At 39.0% G+C, this 22,310-nt stretch overlaps 2 protein-coding genes across 2 annotated transcripts; both read right to left on the bottom strand.

The window, feature by feature from the left end:
- Nucleotides 1-1,008: 1,008 nt before the first annotated feature.
- On the bottom strand, nucleotides 1,009-14,466 carry LOC306891763 (NLR family CARD domain-containing protein 3-like). The gene is made up of 13 exons (XM_079452278.1): nucleotides 14,373-14,466; nucleotides 14,004-14,059; nucleotides 13,632-13,742; nucleotides 13,414-13,471; nucleotides 11,482-11,689; nucleotides 9,384-11,154; nucleotides 7,308-7,481; nucleotides 6,779-6,952; nucleotides 6,419-6,592; nucleotides 2,762-2,935; nucleotides 2,202-2,375; nucleotides 1,776-1,949; nucleotides 1,009-1,559 (listed from the first exon to the last, which is right to left on the bottom strand). Exons 2-13 carry the CDS (start codon nucleotides 14,027-14,029, stop codon nucleotides 1,553-1,555), a joined length of 3,225 nt encoding a protein of 1,074 aa, XP_079308404.1. The 5' UTR covers nucleotides 14,030-14,059; nucleotides 14,373-14,466; the 3' UTR covers nucleotides 1,009-1,552.
- Nucleotides 14,467-15,084: 618 nt separating this feature from the next.
- LOC306892495 (ribosome assembly protein METTL17, mitochondrial-like) lies at nucleotides 15,085-21,622 on the bottom strand (the record flags this gene model as incomplete). Its single annotated transcript, XM_079453624.1, has 15 exons — nucleotides 15,085-15,178; nucleotides 15,307-15,506; nucleotides 17,028-17,120; nucleotides 17,240-17,290; nucleotides 17,499-17,567; nucleotides 17,650-17,757; nucleotides 17,852-17,922; nucleotides 18,006-18,100; nucleotides 18,255-18,328; nucleotides 18,431-18,512; nucleotides 18,582-18,669; nucleotides 18,767-18,916; nucleotides 19,001-19,139; nucleotides 20,207-20,261; nucleotides 21,489-21,622. 15 exons carry the CDS (start codon nucleotides 21,620-21,622, stop codon nucleotides 15,085-15,087), a joined length of 1,503 nt encoding a protein of 500 aa, XP_079309750.1.
- Nucleotides 21,623-22,310: the final 688 nt, after the last annotated feature.

Raw genomic sequence — 22,310 nt, 5'->3', positions numbered from 1 at the left:
TAATTTTTCATGAGCTGAACTAAAAATTAATTGACTGTTCATTTCTCTACCATAAGCCGTCTCCAAAGCCGTTTCAAAGAAACACAGGACCTCCACATCCAGTATCTTCACTTCAAAGATCATCTGAGACCAGCGACCCGGACCGCTGCTGCAACAATCGGTTTGCATAACCAAAGAATTACTGCACAAACTGTCAAAACCGTCTCAGGGAAGCTCATCTGCATGCTCGTCATCCTCATCGGGGTCTCGACCTGACTGCAGTTCGTCGTCGTAACCATTTTGAGTTGGCAAATGCTCACATTCGATGGCTTCTGGCCACTTTGCAGAGGTCTTCTCTTCACGGATGAATCCCGGTTTTCACTGTATATGGCAGATGGCAGACAGGGGTATGGCGTCGTGTGGGTGAGCTGATGTCAACGTTGTGGATCAGGTGGGTCATGGTGGTGGTGGGGTTATGGTAGGGGCAGGCTTATGTTATGGACAACGAAAACAGGTGCATTTTATTGATGGCATTTTGAATGCACACAGTGACGAGATCCTGAGGCCCCATTGTTGTGTCATTCATCCATGACCATCACCTCATGTTGCAGCATGATAATAAACGGCCTCATGTTGCAAGGATCTGTTCACAATTCCTGGAAGCTGAAAACAGCATACTCACCGGACATGTCTCCCATTGAGCATGTTTGGGATGGTCTGGATCGGTGTATAGGACAGTTTGTTCCAGTTCCTGCCAATATCCAGCAACTTTGCACAGCCATTGAAGAGGAGTGGACCAAAATTCCACAGGCCACAATCAACAACCTGATCAAATCTATCCGACAATAAGACAATAGACTACTTTGCACATGTACTTCTGAATTTACAGCTAAAATTCTACATCTTTCGGTTATGTTTTTACAATGCACCGTTGCTGTCTAACCTGAAATGATAATGTCCATACATTATCTGTGACATAAGCAATATTGTAAACATCACTAGGTACATCATCTTCAAATAAAGTCAAAATGAAATCAAAGCTTTAATTCAGCACAAAGTAATCTGAGAAAAGCAATAGCTGGTTAAAAACACTGAGGTTAGCTGAAGGTATTTAACATTCCAGCGCAAATGACAGAAGTCTGAAGGAGATAAATGACCTGTAGTGTTTGAATTAAACAACTACATACGATAAATACAGCAGTGTGAGAAAGAAGAGAACTGACAAACACATTCAACATGCTGTGTCATTATTTCATTGACATGTATACTATATATCCAAAAATAATTAATAGCTTTTTGTTAATAGCTACATGTAAAAAGTTCACAGTAATGTATTTGTTTGACATTAAATCTTTTTTTGGTTATTGTTATTTTTTATATACTGTCCAGTTGTTTAAAATGTATAAAATATCTTCAGTGAATGAGACACTCCAGTATTATGAACAGTGATGGACTGCTGCAGGGTTCATACATCTGTAGTATAAGCAAGTAGCTGTGACTTCATGGGCAGCGTTGGGGTGACAATGCCACTTTTGTGGTAATGCCACTGTCTCTGTGACTGTTATTGATGAGACTAAATACTGTAAAAGATTGAAGAGAAAGAAAATATTATACACATATAAGAATAATACAAGCAGAAACCAAACCTTATAAAGTATTACTACTGTACCACACCGATTGTACATAAGAGTAAAGCACTACAGGACAAATGTGAGCACAAAGAAATACATTTGTCATTAATGGCGATTTTTAATAATTAGAAATATATACATATAATGAGTTAATGAATAACTCACTGTAGTGTCTGTAGTTGACAGTGTGGATCCTTCAGTAGATCAGAGAGCAGCTTCACTCCTGAATCTTCTGGATTATTATATCTCAGATCCAGTTGTGTCAGATGTGAGGGGTTTGATCTCAGAGCTGAAGTCAGAGCAACACAACCTTCAGATCCAATACTGCAGTCAGACAGACTGAAGAGAGAAGAAAACACTTCACACTCACAGCAAATAAAGTCATGAATTATAATGAAACTGTTGTGAATATTATGAGAAGTATATCAAAATGAGAGAGAAATAGAGCGCTTTTCCAGATTTAGAATTGAAAGCATTTTTACACTGTAAGAGAGATGAAGTCATGGGCTTTTTATGTGAACTCTGTTCAATTTACATCATTCAATTAACACATACACATGTTTAACTTTATTGCTTTAAGGATTTTCTTACTGTAATGTCTTCAGTTTACAGTTTGTATTCTTCAGTCCATCAGAGAGCAGCTTCACTCCTGAATCCTTCAGATTATTGTCACTCAGGTTCAGTTCTGTCAGACTTGAGGAGTTTGATCTGAGAACTGACGCCAGTGATGAACAACTTTTCTCTGTCAGATCACAGCGACTCAGACTGAAAGAGAAATAACAAGATAACAGTGAGTTACAATAATAATGTAAGTCGCACTCACACTCAGATATAATAAAAAAAGTTGATTTCATTCATTTTCGATGAGCTCATGAGAATTTCCAGTATCACGAGTGACCGTAACGTTCAGCAAAACAAGATAAACAGTGAAACAACAAAACTGTGTAATGTTTAACTTTAAGCAAATGCAAAGCAAATTTCCATATTATACATCTGCGCTTCTTAATATAGCAAATGCTTTTATTTAAAGACACTGACAAATGATAATAATACATGGAGAATGAGTTAATCTAAGAACAAGTAGTGCTACCACATCAAATCTGAATTTTCATTAGGACACACACACACACACACTCTTAGGATTTTCTTACTGTAATGTGTTCAGTTTACAGTTTGTATTCTTCAGTCCATCAGAGAGCAGCTTCACTCCTGAATCCTTCAGTTCATTGAGACTCAGGTTCAGTTCTGTCAGACTTGAGGAGTTTGATCTGAGAACTGACGCCAGTGATGAACAACTTTTCTCTGTCAGATCACAGCCCCATAGACTGAGAGAGAAATAACAAGATAACAGTGTGTTACAATAATAATGTAAGTCGCACTCACACTTAGATATAATCAAAAAGTTGATTTCATTCATTTTCTATGATTTCTTGAGAATGTCCAGTATCACGAGTGACCGCAACCTTCAACAAAACATGATGTGAGACATCCAGTGAAACAACAAAACTGTATAATAATAAACACCCTGTCTACACCAGGGACCCGTTTCAGAAAGCAGGGTAAGTGCAAACTCAGAGTAAGTTAACCCCAGAAAACGGGATACTCTGGGTTTTCAGTTTCAGAACGTGAGGTATATCAAACTCGCAAGAAATCGAGGTATCTTATACTTAGAGTGAGTAACCATAGTAACCTACTCTGTGAACCCGATGAAGAGCGGAGTTACATGCTCTCTCTTCGGTTCATTGAAGAACACTCTTGCCGCCGCATTCTGGATCATCTGGACAGGTTTGATTGTGCAAGCAGGAAGTCCAGCCAGAAGCGCATTGAAATAATCCAGTTTGGACAGGACAAGAGCCTGGACTAGGACTTGCATAGAGTGCTCTGATAGGAAAGGTCTAATTTTCCTAATGTTGTAGAGGATGAATCTACAGGACCGGGTGGTGCTGGCAACATGACTTGTAAGGTTAAGCCGATCATCGATTACCACCCCCAGGTTTCTGGCTGTGCTGGACGATGTGATAGTTGATGAGCCTAGTTGAATGTCAAGGTTGTGGTGAATGTTCGGGTTGGCTGGTATCACAAGCAGTTCCGTTTTTGCAAGGTTTAGCTGCAGGTGACGACCCTTCATCCAAAGCGAGATGTCACTCAGGCATGCCGCGATGCAAGCAGAGACCGTCGGATTGTCCGGTTGAAATGAAGTAGAGTTGTGTGTCGTCGGCATAGCAGTGATAAGAGAAGCCATGCTTCTGAATTACCGAGCCGAGGGATGACATGTAAATGGAGAAGAGTAGCGGTCCAAGCACTGAGCCCTGTGGCACCCCCGTGTTGAGCTGTTGGGACGCTGAGACCTCATCTCTCCAGGATACTCTGAATGACCAACCCGAGAGGTAGGAATCAAACCATTGCAAAGCCATTCCAGAGACACCCATAGCACTGAGAGAAGACAGGAGGATGTGATGATTCACAGTGTCAAAAGCAGCAGACAGATCCAGTAGGATGAGCACAGATGACATGGATGGTTCTTTTGCCAGTCTCAGGGCTTTGGTGACTGAGAGCAGTGCAGTCTCTGTGGAATGACCGGACCAGACTGATTGCGGTCCAGGAGGTTGTTTCGCATGAGAAAGGAGGAGAGCAAGTTGAACACAACTCGCTCCAGGGCTTTGGCAATGAAGGGAGGAAGGGAAACAGGCCTGTAGTTTTCTAGCAGTGTAGGGTCGAGGGTGGGTTTCTTTAGAAGCGGTGTGATGCGGGCCTCTTTGAACGCTTTGGGAAATGTCCCAGTGGTGAGCGAAGAGTTGATGATGTGGGTCAGAGCAGGCACAACCGTTGGGGAGATGGCCTGGAGGAGATGGATGTTGATGGGATCCAGTGGGCAGGTGGTTGGAACCTATGACCTTGGAAACATCAGCTTCAGACAGAGGAGAAAAGCACACACGTGTCAGGGATGTGGGCGGGTTCGACAGGTGGTGGAGTAGAAAACTGGCTGCTGATGGCGGTAGTTTTCTTTACGAAGAACGATGCAAAATCAGCTGCTGTTAACTCAGATGAAGGTGCGGGAGCAGGCGGACAGAGGAGAGCAGAGAAGGTTTTGAAGAGCGTTCGAGAGTCCAGAGAGTTGCAGATCCTCGAGTGGTAGTAATCTGTTTTTGCGGAGGTGACGTCTACAGAGAAAGTAGAGAGAAGAGATTGGTATAGAGAGAGGTCAGCAGGGTCTTTTGACTTGCGCCATTTTCTCTCAGCTGACCGGAGGCTGGTGCGATGCTCACGCAGTACATCCGATAACCAGGGAGCCGACGGGGATGCACGGGCTGGTCCAGATGCAAGAGGGCATAGGTTGTCCAAGCAGGATGAAAGCGTGGAACACAGAGTGTCTGTGGCATTGTCTGTATTCAAAAGAGATAGCTCATCAGAGGGGGGGAGTGCAGAGAAGACAGCAGAGGAAAAACAGGAGGGAGGGAGAGACCGCAGGTTGCGCCGGAAAGTGACCATCGGTGAGACAGCTGCGATGTCCGGAGCAGTGAGGTCGAGGGTGACGAAGAAGTGATCAGACGTGTGCAGCGGGGTGACCTGAGAGTGATGAGTGGAGCAGTACCTTGTGAAGATCAGATCTAGATGGTTTCCAGACTTGTGGGTTGCTGATGTGGAAACCTGCTCGATGAGAAATGATGCGGTCAGGTTGACGAAGTCAGCAGCCTGTGGCTTTCCAATGTAGATGTTGAAGCCACCTAGTACCACTAGAGGAGTACCATCCTCAGGGAAGGATGAAAGAAGCACATCCAGCTCCTCCAAAAAATGTCCAAGCTGACCTGGGCGACGATATATAACTACAAAATGACTTTTAAAGTAGAAGGGGCAGTTGCTAGCAGTGATACATTTTGAAGATTATTAGCATTGCGTCGCCTTCGGCATGCGGCGGATGTTTTAAGTCATGGGTCTCAAACTCAGTTCCTGGAGGGCCACAGCTCTGCACAGTTTAGCTCCAACCCTAATCAAACACACCCGATTCAGCTCATCAACATCTTCAGGATTACAAGAAACTTCCAAGCAGGTGTGGTTTAGAGCTGGTTGGAGCTAAACTGTGCAGAGCTGTGGCCCTCCAGGAACCGAGTTTGAGACCCATGATTTAAGTGTTGTGATAACAGAAAGGATTTTAAAACACATATTTAAGAGAAGCAGAAAGAAAATAGTGAGAAACATTAAAGATAACGGGTTCTATAGACTGTTTCAAAGCAACAGCATGATCAAAATAAACTGCGCAGTGCGCTTCTGTGGCCCAAACTTAACTCCCGGTACATATCCACATAGAATATAAAGTCCCTGCAGATTATTGCCGATAACAAGCCAAATAAACTACAAGTAAATTAAATCAGCTAGTTTCTTATGGTAATTCCTATTTTTATTTATAACTTTTTTTGGCAGGATAAAAGAATTCAGGGAGCAATAAGCGATATGTCATAAAAGGGCAATTGTACGATAGGTGATGATACAAAGTTACTAGTTTCAACAAAAGATAGACCAATACCCGTTGAGAGAAGAAAGGGTTAGTGTGTGTTTTTCTTTTTTTATTTGTCTGTCAAGTATACTTAAACATGACAACCACCCATTCAACAAATTGTTTATTTAATACTAGAGTCTATAAGACAATATTCTTATTACAAGAATAAAATATGAATATAAATGAAATTAAGTATAAATAGTTCTATTATTAGCCACTGTCCAGCCCGATCAATAAATGCAGACCGGAAGTTACTTAACTTGTTATTTTAAAGTAGTGTTTATTAACAAATACATTATTATAAGTAACTTACTGTAATGTCTTCAGTTTACAGTTTGTATTCTTCAGTACATCAGAGAGCAGCTTCACTCCTGAATCCTTCAGTTTATTGTTACTCAGGTTCAGTTCTGTCAGACTTGAGGAGTTTGATCTGAGAACTGACGCCAGTGATGAACAACTTTTCTCTGTCAGATCACAGCGATTCAGACTGAAAGAGAAATAACATGATAAAAGTGAGTTAAAATACAAAGTTTAGCAACACAACAATATTATGTAATGTTTAACTTCATGCAAATAGAGAGGAAGTTTCAACAGCATACATTTACATTTATTTGTGAAATCCAAAGGGATTATATTGGGGAATTGACAACATTATATTTGATCAGTAACTCACAGTAGTGTCTGTAGTTGACATTGTGGATCCTTCAGTAGATCAGAGAGCAGCTTCACTCCTGAATCTTCTGGATTATTAAAGTTCAGATCCAGTTGTGTCAGATGTGAGGGGTTTGATCTCAGAGCTGAAGTCAGAGCAACACAACCTTCAGATCCAATACTGCAGTTACACAGACTGAAGAGAGAAGAAAACACTTTATAAGGTCTAATTTAGAAATACAGTATTATAGACATAACTGAAGTTGTACATCAGTCATATAGTTTGCTCCCACAATTCATAGCAAAATACAGTAGCACTTACTATTGTAAATGTTTACTGTAAAAACTCTACATCAGATGTATAGATTTGTTTTTTCATTTTTAGAGGTTAAAATAGTGACATATTGACTCCTAGTGTCTAGAATCTGAATCTACAGAGAGGTTGACTGACAGTCACTGTTGAGTCTCCTATACTATATGAACATTATATTAAGATCCTTCTGCTGAACTTTTATCAGGGCCTTAATAGACACATTCAAGGATTTTCTTACTTTAGTGTCTTCAGTTTACAGTTTGTATTCTTCAGTCCATCAGAGAGCAGCTTCACTCCTGAATCCTTCAGATTATTGTCACTCAGGTTCAGTTCTGTCAGACTTGAGGAGTTTGATCTGAGAACTGACGCCAGTGATGAACAACTTTTCTCTGTCAGATTACAGAGACTCAGACTGAGAGAGAAAAACAACATAACAGTGAGTTAAATATTGTAATACCAACAGCAAAAGAGTGGAAATGGATGTAATAATCCTCCACCTGCTAAAGAAATATGACCAGCTATTAAATATCAATTAAACAAATAAAATCATCTTTCAACATATCCAACCACTGGAATTCTGTAAACATTCAAAATGTTTTAAGTTATGTGACCCTGTCTTAAGTAGTTTAGCAAAAATAATACTGTCAAAAATCATACGGACATCAAGTAAAGATCATGTTCCTTAAGGATATTTTGTAAAATTTCTACCGTAAATTTATTAAAACATTATTTTTGTGAGTGGATGCAGCAAAACTGCCAACAAAAATATCTGGTAGCACACCTACAGTCTTCACTCGCTGCTGCCCGCTCTTTGGGATTTACCCACTCAAGTTTGGTATCTATGTGAAGCTGAAATTCTAAGCTTTAAAAAGTCTGCGGTAAGGCAATAGAGAGCGTTAAAACAACCCTGTTTCTTCATAGGAACGGCCTTCTACAACACCTCTGATTAACAACTTTAAAGGTGATTTTCTCAATATTTAGATGTTTTTGCACCCTCAGATTGCTCCGATTTAAATAGTTGTGTACCAGCCAAATATTGTCCTTTCCGTATAAACAATAAATCAATGAAATGTGTATATTAAGCTTTCAAATTATGTATACATCCAGAACAAGCAAGTCCATTCTAATAAAGCAATGTTCACAGAATTGACTGAACCGTAAACCAATCTAATATAAGCAGTCTCCCAGTGAGCAAGCCAACACAACCCAGTGGTGAGGAACCAAAACTCCAATGATGAATAAATGGAAAAACCAGACTCAGCTGAGAGGACCAGTTCACCTCTGATGTGTTACAGCTGCACTCCGTAAGTTTCATTAAAGTTACTGAGAAAATGTTTTAGATTAACAGAGAGGGCATCATTAGTAGTGATTTAGTAAACTTACGTTTGTGTAAAGTTGTTTAGGTATAGTTTGGTTAAGTCTGGTTTTGTGACCAATATCATACAACACAAGAACGTTTAGGCACGGATGTAAAGTGCAGCTATAATTTAAACTGCTGTCATGTAATGTAAATTTGGCATTAATCTGTTTCTGTCTTGTAATTGATGAATGAATTCCTTATACAGTCAAATCTGTCTATACAGTTAGAGATACAAAGAAAGATTTCGAGGGGGGCCTGTAATTTAAACCTCACACCCTAAAAACAGCCATTGACCTGGTCTTCATGGTTACCAGTTCACCAGTCTGTAGAATATAATATTTATATGTATTATTATTTTGCTGTAAATTGACTTTATTGCTTCTATTTATTTTATTCTACCTGAGATTACAGTGTACAGTCACCGTAAATGACTCTAAAACCTGACATGCTTATCATTGTTTTCAGTAAAGGCGTTAATTGGAAAAAACAATGATGCAGATAGTCAATATCTACAGTGTAGAGCCTTGTTGTTCATAACCTCTGACATGCTGAATGTTAGCTTCTGGGCCAAATCCTGACTGATGATCCATTCTTGACCTATTAGTACTCGGAGTTGCTTTCCAGTCGCCTTTAAAGGACTGACCACAGGTTCTCTATATGGGATAAACATCCAGGGAGTTGATTTTTTTGCAATTATTTAAAATGCAACTGATCACTCGGCACAATAATCTATAAACAATGTAAGTGAACACCATAACAGCTTAAGCAGAAACTAGACAAAAAATTGTGTCACTGGCAATACTTTTGGCCATAACTGTATAGTTTTATAGTAAATACTTGTAAACATTACTGGCACCTTATTGTTACAGTAACTCACAGCATCATGGCATTAAGTGGATGATATTAAAACATCTCTGAAAAATGTTGAGAATAAACTGCAGGTAAATGACTCACTGAGCTGTTCTGGATGCTTTGATCACTGGCAGAAGCCTCAGAAGACCTTCATCTGATGGATCATATTTACTCAGATTAAACTCATCCAGCTTCTCTTCTGAGTTCAGTAACACAAACACCAGAGCCGACCACTGATCAGGAGAGAGACAGACTCCAGTAAGACTAAACTTATCTCTTCTGTTCACATATGTTTGTACTTCCTGCACTAGAGAATGATCATTGAGTTCATTCAGACAGTGAAACAGATTGATGGATTTCTCTGGAGAGAGATTCTCTCTGATCTTCTTCTTAATGTACTCGACTATTTCCTGTTTACTGTCAGAGCTTCTTCCTGTCTGTGTCATCAGATCTCGTAAGATTGTCTGACTGGACTCCAGTGAGAGACCCAGAAGAAATCTGAGGTAAAGATCCAGGTGTCCGTTCTCACTCTGTAAGGCCTTGTCCACTTCACTCTTCAGTAAATCACTCATGTTTGATCTCAATCTGCTGAAGTTTTCTGATGTTTGCTGAAGAAATGACAGAAACTTGAATAAAGCAGCGAGAAACTCCTGAACGCTCAGATGCACGAAGCTGAACACCTTCCCCAGGTTCAGTCCAAACTCCTCTCTGAAGATCTGAGTACAAACTCCTGAGTACACTGACGCTTCTCTGACATCAATGTCACACTCTCTCAGATCCTCCTCATAGAAGATCAGGTTCCCTTTCTCCAGCTGTTGAAAAGCCAGTTTTCCCAGAGACTCAAGACTCTTTCTAGCCTGCTGAAGATCTACCTCACATTTCCCATCATACTTCTGACTCTTCAGTTTGATCTGAAACATCAGGAAGTGTGTGAACATGTGAGTGAGAGTCTTGGGGATCTGTGCTGGACTCTCTGCTTCACTCAACATTCTCTGGAGAACAGTGGCTGAAATCCAGCAGAAGACTGGGATGTGACACATGATGTACAGACTTCTGGATGATTTCATGTGTGTGATGATTCTGTTGGCCAGACTCTCATCATTGATTCTCTTCCTGAAATACTCGTCCTTCTGAGGGTCATTGAATCCTCGTACATCTGTGATCAGATCAACACACTCAGGAGGAATCTGATTGGCTGCTGCTGGTCGAGAGGTGATCCAGATCAGAGCAGAAGGAAGCAGATTCCCCTTGATGAGGTTTGTCAGCAGCACATCCACTGACGCTGATTCATCTCTGACATCAAACAAACTCGGATTCTTTGAGAAATCTAGAGGAAGACGACACTCATCCAGACCATCAAAGATAAACACAACTTTATAATCATCAAAGTCTGTCGATCTCAGTTCTGTTGTATCTGTGAAGAACTGATAAAGAAGATCCATCATACTGATATTTGTCTGTTTGATAAGATTCAGTTCTCTGAAAGGAAGTGGAAATATGAAGTGAAGATCTTGATTTGTTTTTTCTTCAGCCCAATCCAGAATGAACTTCTGCACAGAGACTGTTTTTCCAATTCCAGCGACTCCTTTAGTCAGCACACTTCTGATGGGTTTGTTTAGTTCAGGTGAGACTTTAAAGATGTCATTACATTTGATTTGTGTTTCTTGTGTCTCTGATCTTCTGGATGCCGTCTCAATCTGTCTCACCTCATGTTCATTATTGATGTCTTCACTCCCTCCCTCTGTGATGTACAGCTCTGTGTAGATCTCATTCACAAGTGTTGAGCTTCCTTGACTTGAGATTCCTTCATTCATTCTCTGGAATTTCTCTTTTAGTCTGGATTTGTGTTTCTTCATGTATAAAGGGGCCAATTCTGATAAACAAATGCAATTTAATTAAAAATACATGTATACGATTTGGAAAATAATAAATTCTACTGTATGTATGATGTAGAAATATATTTCCTATTATTAAACCAAATGAATATTTTTGCCTAATTTGTTATTATATTTGACCTTAAGAGTATTTTAAGATGTTGATGATCATGACATTAGATGAACACAAAAAGCTTCATGGTTCTATTCTGTTGATGTATTAACTGTAAATGTATTTTCACTAATAATCATCAGTAAATACAGACACTGTGTCTGTTCGTCTGAAGGTAAAGTGATGTCATAGTCACATGACTGAGAGCTCTTACTGGTCTGTAGTTTGTAAGCGAGGTTTGTTTGCTTCATCTTCCTCAGGACGTTCAGTGTGATCTTCAGAAACATCTCTCTGACTCTGATCTGATCTTCATCATCCCCCTCCTCTTCTCTCTCAGAGCATGATGGGTAATCTGGACTCAGTAGACTCTTGAAGATCTTCAACTCTTTCTTCATCAGAGAGATGAGTTTGTGCTCAAGCTCCTGAAAACACAGGTTTTATTCATTAATTAATAATTCTTTTTATTTTTATTGTAACTAATTTCTCTTTGTTTACTTTTTTAATTCCTGTGGCCTCATAATCTTTAAACAAATATCAGGTCCGTAGCCAGCCTATTGAAAGGGGAGGTTCTTTTTTTCTCCTCCTTTTGTATTTAATTATGAGGTTCAAATACTTCATTTTTGTGACCTTTTATGCACTAATTTCTGCTGGATTAGCTTGTCTACTGGTTTCAGAATGAGCGCTTATTGATGCACCTACAAAATTTATTGCATTGTTGTCAAATTGCTTCCTCATGTAACACTTTTGTCAGTCCTTACACAGTTCATAAGTTTAAAGCCCACACTAACAACAGAATAGATTTAATGAACTTTACTGAAATATTAATAATAATTATTCTCATCATCATTTCACTTTGCTATGTTTTTATTATCATAATTACGCTACGTTTATATGGCTTTTATATTGTAGACCAGGGGTCCCCAAACTTTTTTCTGCAAGGGCCACATAATTCTCCCTGTCTTTATGGGGGGCCGGGTCGGTTTGTAAGAGAAAATTACATAGGCCGGGGATACTACTTGAATTATTGTGGAGATTGAATTATGATTTGAAATTTATTTATTATGCCTCCTAATAGTAGAATATTTATTAATAGTTTAGTGCTACTCAAATTCAAAACATTTTCTTATGAATATTAATTAACCTTTCTCTTTCGCAACAGCTTGGCCATTTTGTCGTCTCTTTGAAATTTTCCGATGGTTCGCACGTCAGTTCTATCGCAATGGTACATTATGAATTTAACAAATAATTAGGCTATGTGAGTAACTTAGCGAAATTTTGGTCTGAAAGCCAATATTTATTATCAAATATAGACATGATATTAGTGAAACTGTATATTAAAAAAACTATTTCTTAAAATGTCTCAGAGTATTCACACCAAACGCGGTTAATCGCACTATTCGCATGTAGTTGGAAGCTTGAACATTTTGAGTTTACTCGCATCGCATCACGCGAACGCTCAATTCACACCGCAAGTAGGTCATCGCGTCTTTGAGTTGACTTAACATGTAAATCACTCGCGCTTAACACTTCATTCAAGTTTGGTGTGAACCCACTGTAAGGCATTGTTCAGAGGTCCGGTCCAAATCTGTGGGCGGGCCGCCCGAAGGCCGTAGTTTGGGGACCCCTGTTGTAGACTATTGAGTGGATAAATCATTTAATTAAAAAAAATATATATATATATAACCCCTCCCCAGCATCATTCAGAGGCGATGCTTCTTCACGTTGCTTTGAAAAGTGTATTGCGAGAACTCACTCTGTCTGCACGCACGCACGCGCACGCGCACGCACACGCACGCACACGCACACACGTGTCCTGCAACAATAATCATATTAATTTGAAACAGCAACCCAGAAATTTGTCACAAGCATTGATTACTAATTTTTTGACAATAATCACATGAAAAAAGCGACTTCAATTCTGGACCTTTAGCAGTGAGGGGGGGTTCGTTCGAACCACCTGAATCCCCCTGCCTACGGGCTTGAAAAGTGATGCAACTCTATTTTTCAACGGCTCTGAATAACTTTATTTGAGTTCTCAAAAATGTATGATAACATCAATATTCCTTCATTTGAAGTGTAGTACCAAAACAAAATCTTAATTTGAAGGGCCCTTACCCCTTGAACCAAAACACATACACACACCTACCTGAAAAACAGCATTCATGTGGTTCCCTTTAAAGGACTTTGATCCATCTGCTGTGTTACTGTAATGAAACCGTACATTTGTGTTTACATGAGAAAATTAAAACAATTCAAGTAATTACAGAATCAGGTAATACAGTGAAACACATTTGTTGAGCACAAACTCAGAGAATAAAGACTGATGAAGTGATTTACTCGTCTAAACCATCAGACTGTTCTCACCTCACATCTGGATCATCACAGTCTCCTGACCTGAAGTTAGTTGGCAGACCCATTGATCGATCACTCTTCATGGACACACAGCTGGGTTTAGGAGATTCTCCACCAGTCAAACTAAAGCAGCATATATACAGAGAATAAGATATCAGTAATGTTATAAACATCAGTTATTAACTGTGGCAACAACACAAATTCAACAAAAACAACAATTGCATGCTTCTTATAAAACTTTGGGCATTTTTCTATATTTACATCTGACATCTGTAAAACAACTAAATTCAGCTTCACTCTCAATACTATATTTACCAAAACTATCATAGCTATAGACCCATTTTTTATTGTAGTAAAACGTTAACATTTGTAAATAAAACTCACCTTTTTTTAAGCCCGGAGAAACTCATTGTGAACAGTGATGTGAAGAGTTAATCTGCCTGCAAACAAAACACTGTTTGTGTTAACTCATCTCAGAAATACACACTTCCTGAAGTCCATCGACAGCATTTCCAACACATTTGTGCTTCACATTTGACTGTGGTGTATTTTTTTGCACCATAAAATTGGCAAAACAAATCAAGTCACTTGAATCAAGGGTTTAGAAACACACTTCCTGGATATAAATATACAGTTACACACCACATGTCAGGTTCTTGAACTGATAAACATATAAACTATAAATCCACAGCAAACACAGTCCACATGAAAACACAAGTGAATGATTAAACAGGTGAGATTTGTGATACTCACTTTATTTTCTCTCCTAGTGCGATTTATATATTTCTTCTTAAAATGGTTCCTGCTCTATTAGTTTTACTTTCACCTGCTGTAACCTGTAGAGGAGGAGGAGCCCAAACATCACAAGACTTAATATTACACACAAACACGCTTTTCTTGCTTTTGCTGTGATGTGACCCCAGAGATTTGTGGCCACAACATGTTTATGGCTTAATACCAAATTACAAAACCTGTTCATTCAACACAAGGAATTTTGCTCTGTGACTTATCTCAGTCAAAGCAACAACCCTTTCCTCAATCATTTATTTTCATTAATGAACTTTAATGAAACACATCGAAAGGTAGAAAAGACAATAAAGCAGGGGGTTACGTCACAGATTCAGTAAGGTCTGATGCATTATTTTATGTGGCTTTATTAGGTCTTCATAAGGAAATATAAAAGATTGGATTTTTTTTAAAGTCCGGAGATGAAGATCGTTTGAAAACAGCAGGGGGCGATGATCTGGGGGGGGTGATCGAGTTTCTTACAGATACATTTTCATACACAGTTATGTTTTCAATTCATAGTGATAAAATCTTTCTTTTGTAAGAACAATACAGTTCAATTCAGAGAGAAAATAGACTGCAATAATAAACTTGTTTATTTGCAAATAAATATCACAAAGATCAAATCGCTTTGACTGGAAAATAGAAATGATAATAATACAGAATTAATAGATGAACTTCAAAGATTCTCATTCATTTTAGTGTCATCATCCTCATGTAACATTGGCAACAGATCTCCCCAGTCACTGTTTCTGGCGCATCTGTACATGTCTCTGTAAGACAGGACAAGAAAATCAAATATGACACACATCTTCATAAAACAGACAGAAGAGTCTAATCTGATACAGATCATATAGCTGAATGAAATCTGAGAGATTGGTGAAATGAATGTGTTTCATACTTTCCATGATGACGGGCTGTTACGGCCACTTGTTTGAGTTCTCCATCAGAGCAACAGAGCTGACACTGAACATGTCTGGGTCTACGACGGACTTGTGCCGTGAGTCTGCCCATATCAAAACCCTCATTCTGGTGAGTCTTCTCTTCCTGTGATCTGGATATGATGAGGTAACTGAACTTCTCCTGCTGTCTTTCTTGGCTCTGTGAAGTTTATCAATGGAGAACGGATGAGAGAAACATCACTAGATTTCTTAACACAAGTGTGAGAGGTCAGGCTAGGATCTTGCTCAACAGCTCAATAAAATGAGATCATAAATGTATTTAAAATCAATTGTGTTACAAATCCGAATTACAAATCCAAATCTGTGTAAATGTTTTTGTTTTGTCTAACACAGAGAAAGATATTTGGAAGAATGCTTGTAACCAAACAGTTCTTGACCACCATAGTAGGAAAAAATACCATGGAGGCCAAAAGTGCCCCAAACTGTTTGCTTTCCTACATTCTTCAAAATATCTTCTTTTGTGTTCAACAGAAGAAAAAATATTGAAAGTAATTTTTCCTATTATGGTAGTCAATGGTGGGCAATAACTGTTTGGTTATAAGCATTCTTCCATCTTTCTCTGTGTTCATCAGAATAAAGACATGTATACAGACTTGGAACAACCTGGGGACGAGTAAATTGAGACCATTTTCATTTCTGTGTATACTTATATACACTTCAAGTATATTTCACTTTATACTTAAAAAAGAAAGTACTGTATACTCATATCAATGTACTAGTAGCATGCTTGTTTAATTCTTAAACAGATAGTTTAGAAGTTCAAATGATTGTTTCAAACCTGTACAAATGACTTTGTTCTGCTGAACACAACCAGTAACCAAACAGATCCATAGTATAGAATATAAATACTATGGGAGTCAATGAGGGCTGAGATCTGTTTGGTTCCTCACATTCTTTCAAATATCTTCCTTTGTGTTTAGCAAAACGAAGACATTTACACACGTTTGGAACAATCTAAAGGTGAGTAAATTATCAAAGATATTTTTGTTTTGGGTGAAATATCCCTTAAATGCCATTCCAGCATCCAAGGCTACATTTATAGCAAGAACCAGATAATCCATACACAAGTCTATACACAAATTGATCCATACACAACACAAGTCAGGGGTCGGGGCAATTTAGAGTAGTGTAGCCTACTTTTTCAAAACTGCTTGACACTAAATTTACCAACTTTTTTGTTAATTAAAGTACACTTTTAAGGTCTGGAGAGCAGATAAAAGGAAGACAGAAAGTACACTTTAAAAAGGTTGTATTTGACTCATAATCCCAGTCTAGATACAGTATTATATTGTTATTGTGTTTCACAGTATTTGACTATATTACAGTCAAATGACAAAAATCCATTACAGTGTATACTAATACAAGAAGTATACTAATACCACACTTGAAACTTTTTTTTTTTTGAAGGAATGGTAGTGAGTTTGGATGCATTTTGTAATGCACAATGTAACCAATTTAGGAATGCAGCGATATGCACATTTGGGCCGGTAACAATGACTAGTAATTCTTTAACAGTGGAAGCTGATAACTGTTATATGGCCGATATACAGTATCTAAATATTAATATACATTTTAATAATCAATTAATTATCACAATAAATATAATTGATGGTGCATCTCTAAACAAATGAAATGGAAAAGTGCCCTGTAGTTGACTTACCCTGGATAAAGGCAGAGAATAGTAGAACTGGATGAAGTTACAGGGAACTACAGATTGCTTGATCAACTTGGGGCAAAGCAGCTCATGAGTGCACTGTAAAAAAAACAAAGACGGACGACAAAATGAACCAGCCCTGAAAATAATGAAAATAAAACTGCATAACAATACATCACACTGCGATACGGATAGTAAGGATGGGTTTAGTGACGCACAGGGGCAAAAACAGCTGGTCTCCTCATGTCATGTATAACCTCCTCTTCTCCCTACAGTTACAAAGAATGAAAGAAAATATACTTCTGTTAGTTTCTTAACAGGGAATGAGACTGCCTTTGGTGCAAAGAATCACATCATCGTTCAAAAAGAAAGTGAAACACTTAGAAAAGCTATTTGAAGTAAATGTTATTAACAGAGAACACCGCAAAATGTATATACAGTAGTATACAAGCTGTACATTGAATATCACTAGTATACCTTCAGTAAAGCATTTCTGGCCTCCATAAGAATTTGATGACCGTCTTTGGTTCCATTCTCCACAAGTACCTGTACAAAGAAATATCACACTATCATCAATAACCGAGTTTAGTCTTTAATGTTCTGCTTCAACTCAAGCATCATAACTCACAAGGTAGGAGTTGGTTTTTCTCCAGAGAGTGTAAATAGCGTTCAGTCTCTCGTTCAGCGTTGCTATTTCTGACAAAGAGAAAGCAGCTAACACAAGATCATACTGAACCTGTGGAAATGAGAAACCTTCATTATATACTGTTGTGTGAAGCAGTGCACTATCTAGGCTATATGTGAGTATCGAGTATAGCATGTAAAGATACCTTTGGAGAAACAGGGAGGAATTGACGGAAATATACGTGTTTGATCACTGGATTATCCATTTCCTCACCACCTGTTTGGTACAAACACAGCTCATGAAACACAGTTTCGTCAGTGAATATAACTGTACCAGATGTTTAAGTCATTGGAAATGACCTCCTAGCAGCTGTTCTGCTAATGTGTTCATGTCTCCCGAGCTGTCCACGCAAACATACTCCTTCAAACAGTCTCCCCAGAGTGAGTGTGACGCCCTGAATGAAAGAAGAAAACATTAAACATAGTCTACTTTACGAAAAGAAAATGATTTAATACACTTTATATAGTTTATTACTTTTCAATGTATGCCACTTGGAGGTTTTGATGAATTTATGACAGAATTCTGTTGTTATACTGTATCTTACTCACCAAGCACCCGAACCAAGTCCTGATCCAAAGTCCAGGAGCGAAGACGGTACAAACAAAGGATCTCTCTTCTTTATCTAGAAGAAACATCAGTGACATATAGACAGATTAGAGAGGGTGTTTACCGTATGTCGGTAAACAAACTATCATTAAAAACACACTTAATGAGCAAGAAATACCTCATTTAATGCTCTGATGACAGCAGCATAACCACCAGCGAGTCTAGCAGCCATGTACAGCAAGCCAAGCTCTTCATCATATCTAGAGGGGAAACACATACTTAGAAACATGCCATAAATGCATCCAATAATGCACATACATAAACTATACCTGAGAACAGTCCTGTGGTATGTTGTTCGTCTCAGTTCTGATAACACATTCTTTTTAATTCGAGCCTCTAGCTCATGGTCACCAACGTCTGAAAAAAGGTTTTGTTCAAAGGTTTGAGTATGGTCTTCAATTCACATTAAACCAAACATTATCCATCATAATCATCTTCATCATATAGAACCCACCGTTCTGGCTATCCCTCTCTTTATCCAGATATTTCCTCTCAAGAAGGAGGGCTTTCTCCCGGAGTTGTGAGGGTTCCACTGCCCGCTTCCTGCTCCAAAGGAGGTTTGTCAGTTTTTGTGCCCTTTCAGTCAGATCTTTTACCTCCGCCCCTAAAATCACCATTTCCGTTCGCAGTTAGTCGAATGAAACATGATTATGTGCTTTTTGAAATGGTTAACATGAACAATTCTGACCTCGTAAGACGGAGAGCGCCGCTTGCTGCAGCGGTTCGGGCAGGCACACCGTTTTGAGGTTCGTCACACCCGGATGCTTTCTGTGAGGAGAACCTTTCAAGAAGTTTGCCTGGACTAGAGGCTCCGCGGTACATTGACGCTAAAAACAGACACAATGTAATTGCCAAAATTATTAAAGTCAATATGACACACAGTATTTTTATAATGTGTAATTTGTAAAGTATGATACAAAGAGTTTGGTTCCAAAATGAGAATTTTTCTAAAATCAATTTTTTCTTATTGTGCATTCCAATTAATGCCACAATGTGTAAATTTGGATCGCTAGACGGTGGTGCACTTTCCAAACAACAACAAAAGGCGAAGCTAAATGACGTTAAGTAGTAGAGCGGAATTATGGGACATGAAGTTATCACCATCCAGAGGCTTATAGAGATCACGGACGAGATAATGAATTAATTTTACAACCGGAAACTGAGGGAATTGCGGAGTCGCTGATATGCGACATATAGAAGGGCGACAAGGGATGGGCCATTATTTGAAATAGTAATTTCTCTGGATTTGCACATTCTTGGGAACATTTGGGATAATGTAAGTGCACAACTGCATGAAATACATCACACTGTGCAAGTCATTCTTTGGATATTTCATAACAAAATTCTTCAATACTGTGGCTTTAATATAAACTAAAATGCAGTTAAGCCATAATAACTCAAATAATACAGCTAACTAACAAAATAAAACACTATAAAACATGATAACACAATAAAAACATTAATATATGAAAGAATATAAAAATAATTATGTCATTTTGAAGCCAAACACTTAAAAAACCAAATGAAGGGATTTGATTTTATTCAACAGGATTCCTATGACATGATTGAATGGGAGGAGTTACCAACTAAGAAGTAGTTTGACCAATCACTGCACAGCAATTACCATATTCCATCACTCTCGGACTTGGAGCTCAAACTAATTAATAAAAGTCTTTCAAAACAACTTATTCGTCCTAATAACACCAGTTATTAATTCAAACTGCTCCAGCAAGGTCACAATTATGGACACGTCACGTTCTTCCCCATCACCACCACTCATAGAGGTAGTCACACTTGCCCGGTATATACACACGGCGCTAGATGCCTCACTATCGAGCGGAAGGAAGTTCACTGCAGAGGTCACGAACTGAGTGTTCATCACTCAACCAATCACCTCGGGGAAGGTCTGAGACAAGAGCCAATCGCTGTCCTCGCAGGACACCATCCGACTGGATGAGCGAGCGCACAGAAACACGGGTCAAAGCGCGGTGTCCTCGAACGAGACGTTGATCGTTGCACAAAGTTCAGCGGGTCAACCGATGCGATCCGCGCCGACTTGGAAACGCTCGCGGCTGGCGTAACGAGTGCGATGTGTGAGCTAGCATACGGTGCTAGAACCCAATTCAGACTACTCTCCCTCCGCTTTTTGGCTCTATGATGGAAATAACTCACCCGTTGCGCTTCTTTCCAACGTATAGAAACGTGGCATCTCAAAATTATTAAAGTCAACATGACACACGTTGTATGCAACAAATAAACTATTTTTATAATGTGGAATTTGTAAAGTATGATACAAAGAGTTTGGTTCCAAAATGAGAATTTTTCTAAAATCATGTTTTTTTATTGTGCATTCCAATTAATGCCACAATGTGTAAATTTGGACCGCTAGACGGTGGTGCACTTTCCAAACAACAACAAAAGGCGAAGCTAAATGACGTTAAGTAGGAGAGCGGAATTATAGGACATGAAATTATCACCATCCAGAGGCTTATAGAGATCACGGACGAGATAATGAATTAATTTTACAACCGGAAACTGAGGGAATTGCGGAGTCGCTGATATGCGAAATATAGAAGGGCGACAAGGGACGGGCCATTATTTGAAATAGTAATTTCTCTGGATTTGCACATTGTTGGGAACATTTGGGATAATGTAAGTGCACAACTGCATGAAATACATCACACTGTGCAAGTCATTCTTTAGATATTTCATAACAAAATTCTTCCATATTGTGGCTTTAATATAAACTAAAATGCAGTTAAGCCATAATAACACAAAACATACAGCTAACTAACACAATAAAACATGATAACACAATAAAAACATTAATATATGAAAGAATATAAAAAGAATTATGTCATTTTGGAGCCAAACACTTAAAAAAACAAATGAAGGGATTTGATTTAATTCAACAGGATTCCTGTGACATGTTTGAATGGGAGGAGTTACAACTAAGAAGTAGTTTGACCAATCACTGCACAGCAATTACCATATTCCATCACTCTCGGACTTGGAGCTCAAACTAATTAATAAAAGTCTTTCAAAACAACTTATTCGTCCTAATAACACCAGTTATTAATTCAAACTGCTCCAGCAAGGTCACAATTATGGACACGTCACGTTCTTCCCCATCACCACCACTCATAGAGGTAGTCACACTTGCGCGGTATATATACCCGGCGCTAGCCGCCTCACTATCGAGCGGAAGGAAGTTCACTGCAGAGGTCACGAACTGAGTGTTCATCACTCGACCAATCACCTCGGGGAAGGTCTGAGACAAGAGCCAATCGCTGTCCTTGCAGGACACCATCCGACCGGATGAGCGAGCGCACAGAAACACGGGTCAAAGCGCGGTGTCCTCGCACGAGACGTTGATCGTTGCGCAAAGTTCAGCGGGTCAACCGATGCGATCCGTGCCGACTTGGAAACGCTCGCGGCTGGCGTAACGAGTGCGATGTGTGAGCTAGCATACGGTGCTAGAACCCAATTCAGACTACTCTCCCTCCGCATTTAGGCTCTATGATGGAAATAACTCACCAGAAAAGACGATAACCCAGGGGACTGAACCGAAAACAACAATATCAGACAAGTGAGTGAGGAAACACTGTGATTTCAATAAGCAGAACTAATAGGTGTAATGATCAAATGAGAGACAGCTAAGACTAATCAATGGGGAACCAAGAAACTACAAAGGACTACAAACTAGAGCAGGAATAAAACAGATACAAATTAAAAGTCCCCAGAACAGAAAACCTGAATTTTAGGTTTTAAGTCCACGCGACACAGAAGGAGGCTCAGTGTAGAGGTTGTGTTTATGTGTTTAGCATTTGTCCTCATAGGACTTCATCTGACCAGATGAGTAATGTCACACTAGGACTCTCCCTCTGCTCTTTTTATATTTGTAGTTAAATTGTGTAGAAAAGCAGCACAAAAGATTCAGTAAGGTCTGATGCATTGTTTTATGTGGCTTTATAAGGTCTTCATAATGAAATATAAAA

Source organism: Barbatula barbatula (genome assembly GCF_947034865.1).
Source record: "Barbatula barbatula genome assembly, chromosome: 3".
Lineage (NCBI taxonomy): Eukaryota > Metazoa > Chordata > Actinopteri > Cypriniformes > Nemacheilidae > Barbatula > Barbatula barbatula.
This window is presented reverse-complemented; position numbering and strand designations above follow the sequence as displayed.

Coding starts and splice junctions, on each gene's coding strand:
- LOC306891763 (XM_079452278.1), bottom strand. CDS start 14,029: ATGAGTTTCTCCGGGCTTAAAAAAAG. Junction 13,472..13,631: donor TGTGATGATCCAGATGTGAG/GTGAGAACAGTC, acceptor GTTTCATTACAG/TAACACAGCAGATGGATCAA. Junction 1,950..2,201: donor TGTAAACTGAAGACATTACA/GTAAGAAAATCC, acceptor TTCTCTCTTCAG/TCTGTCTGACTGCAGTATTG.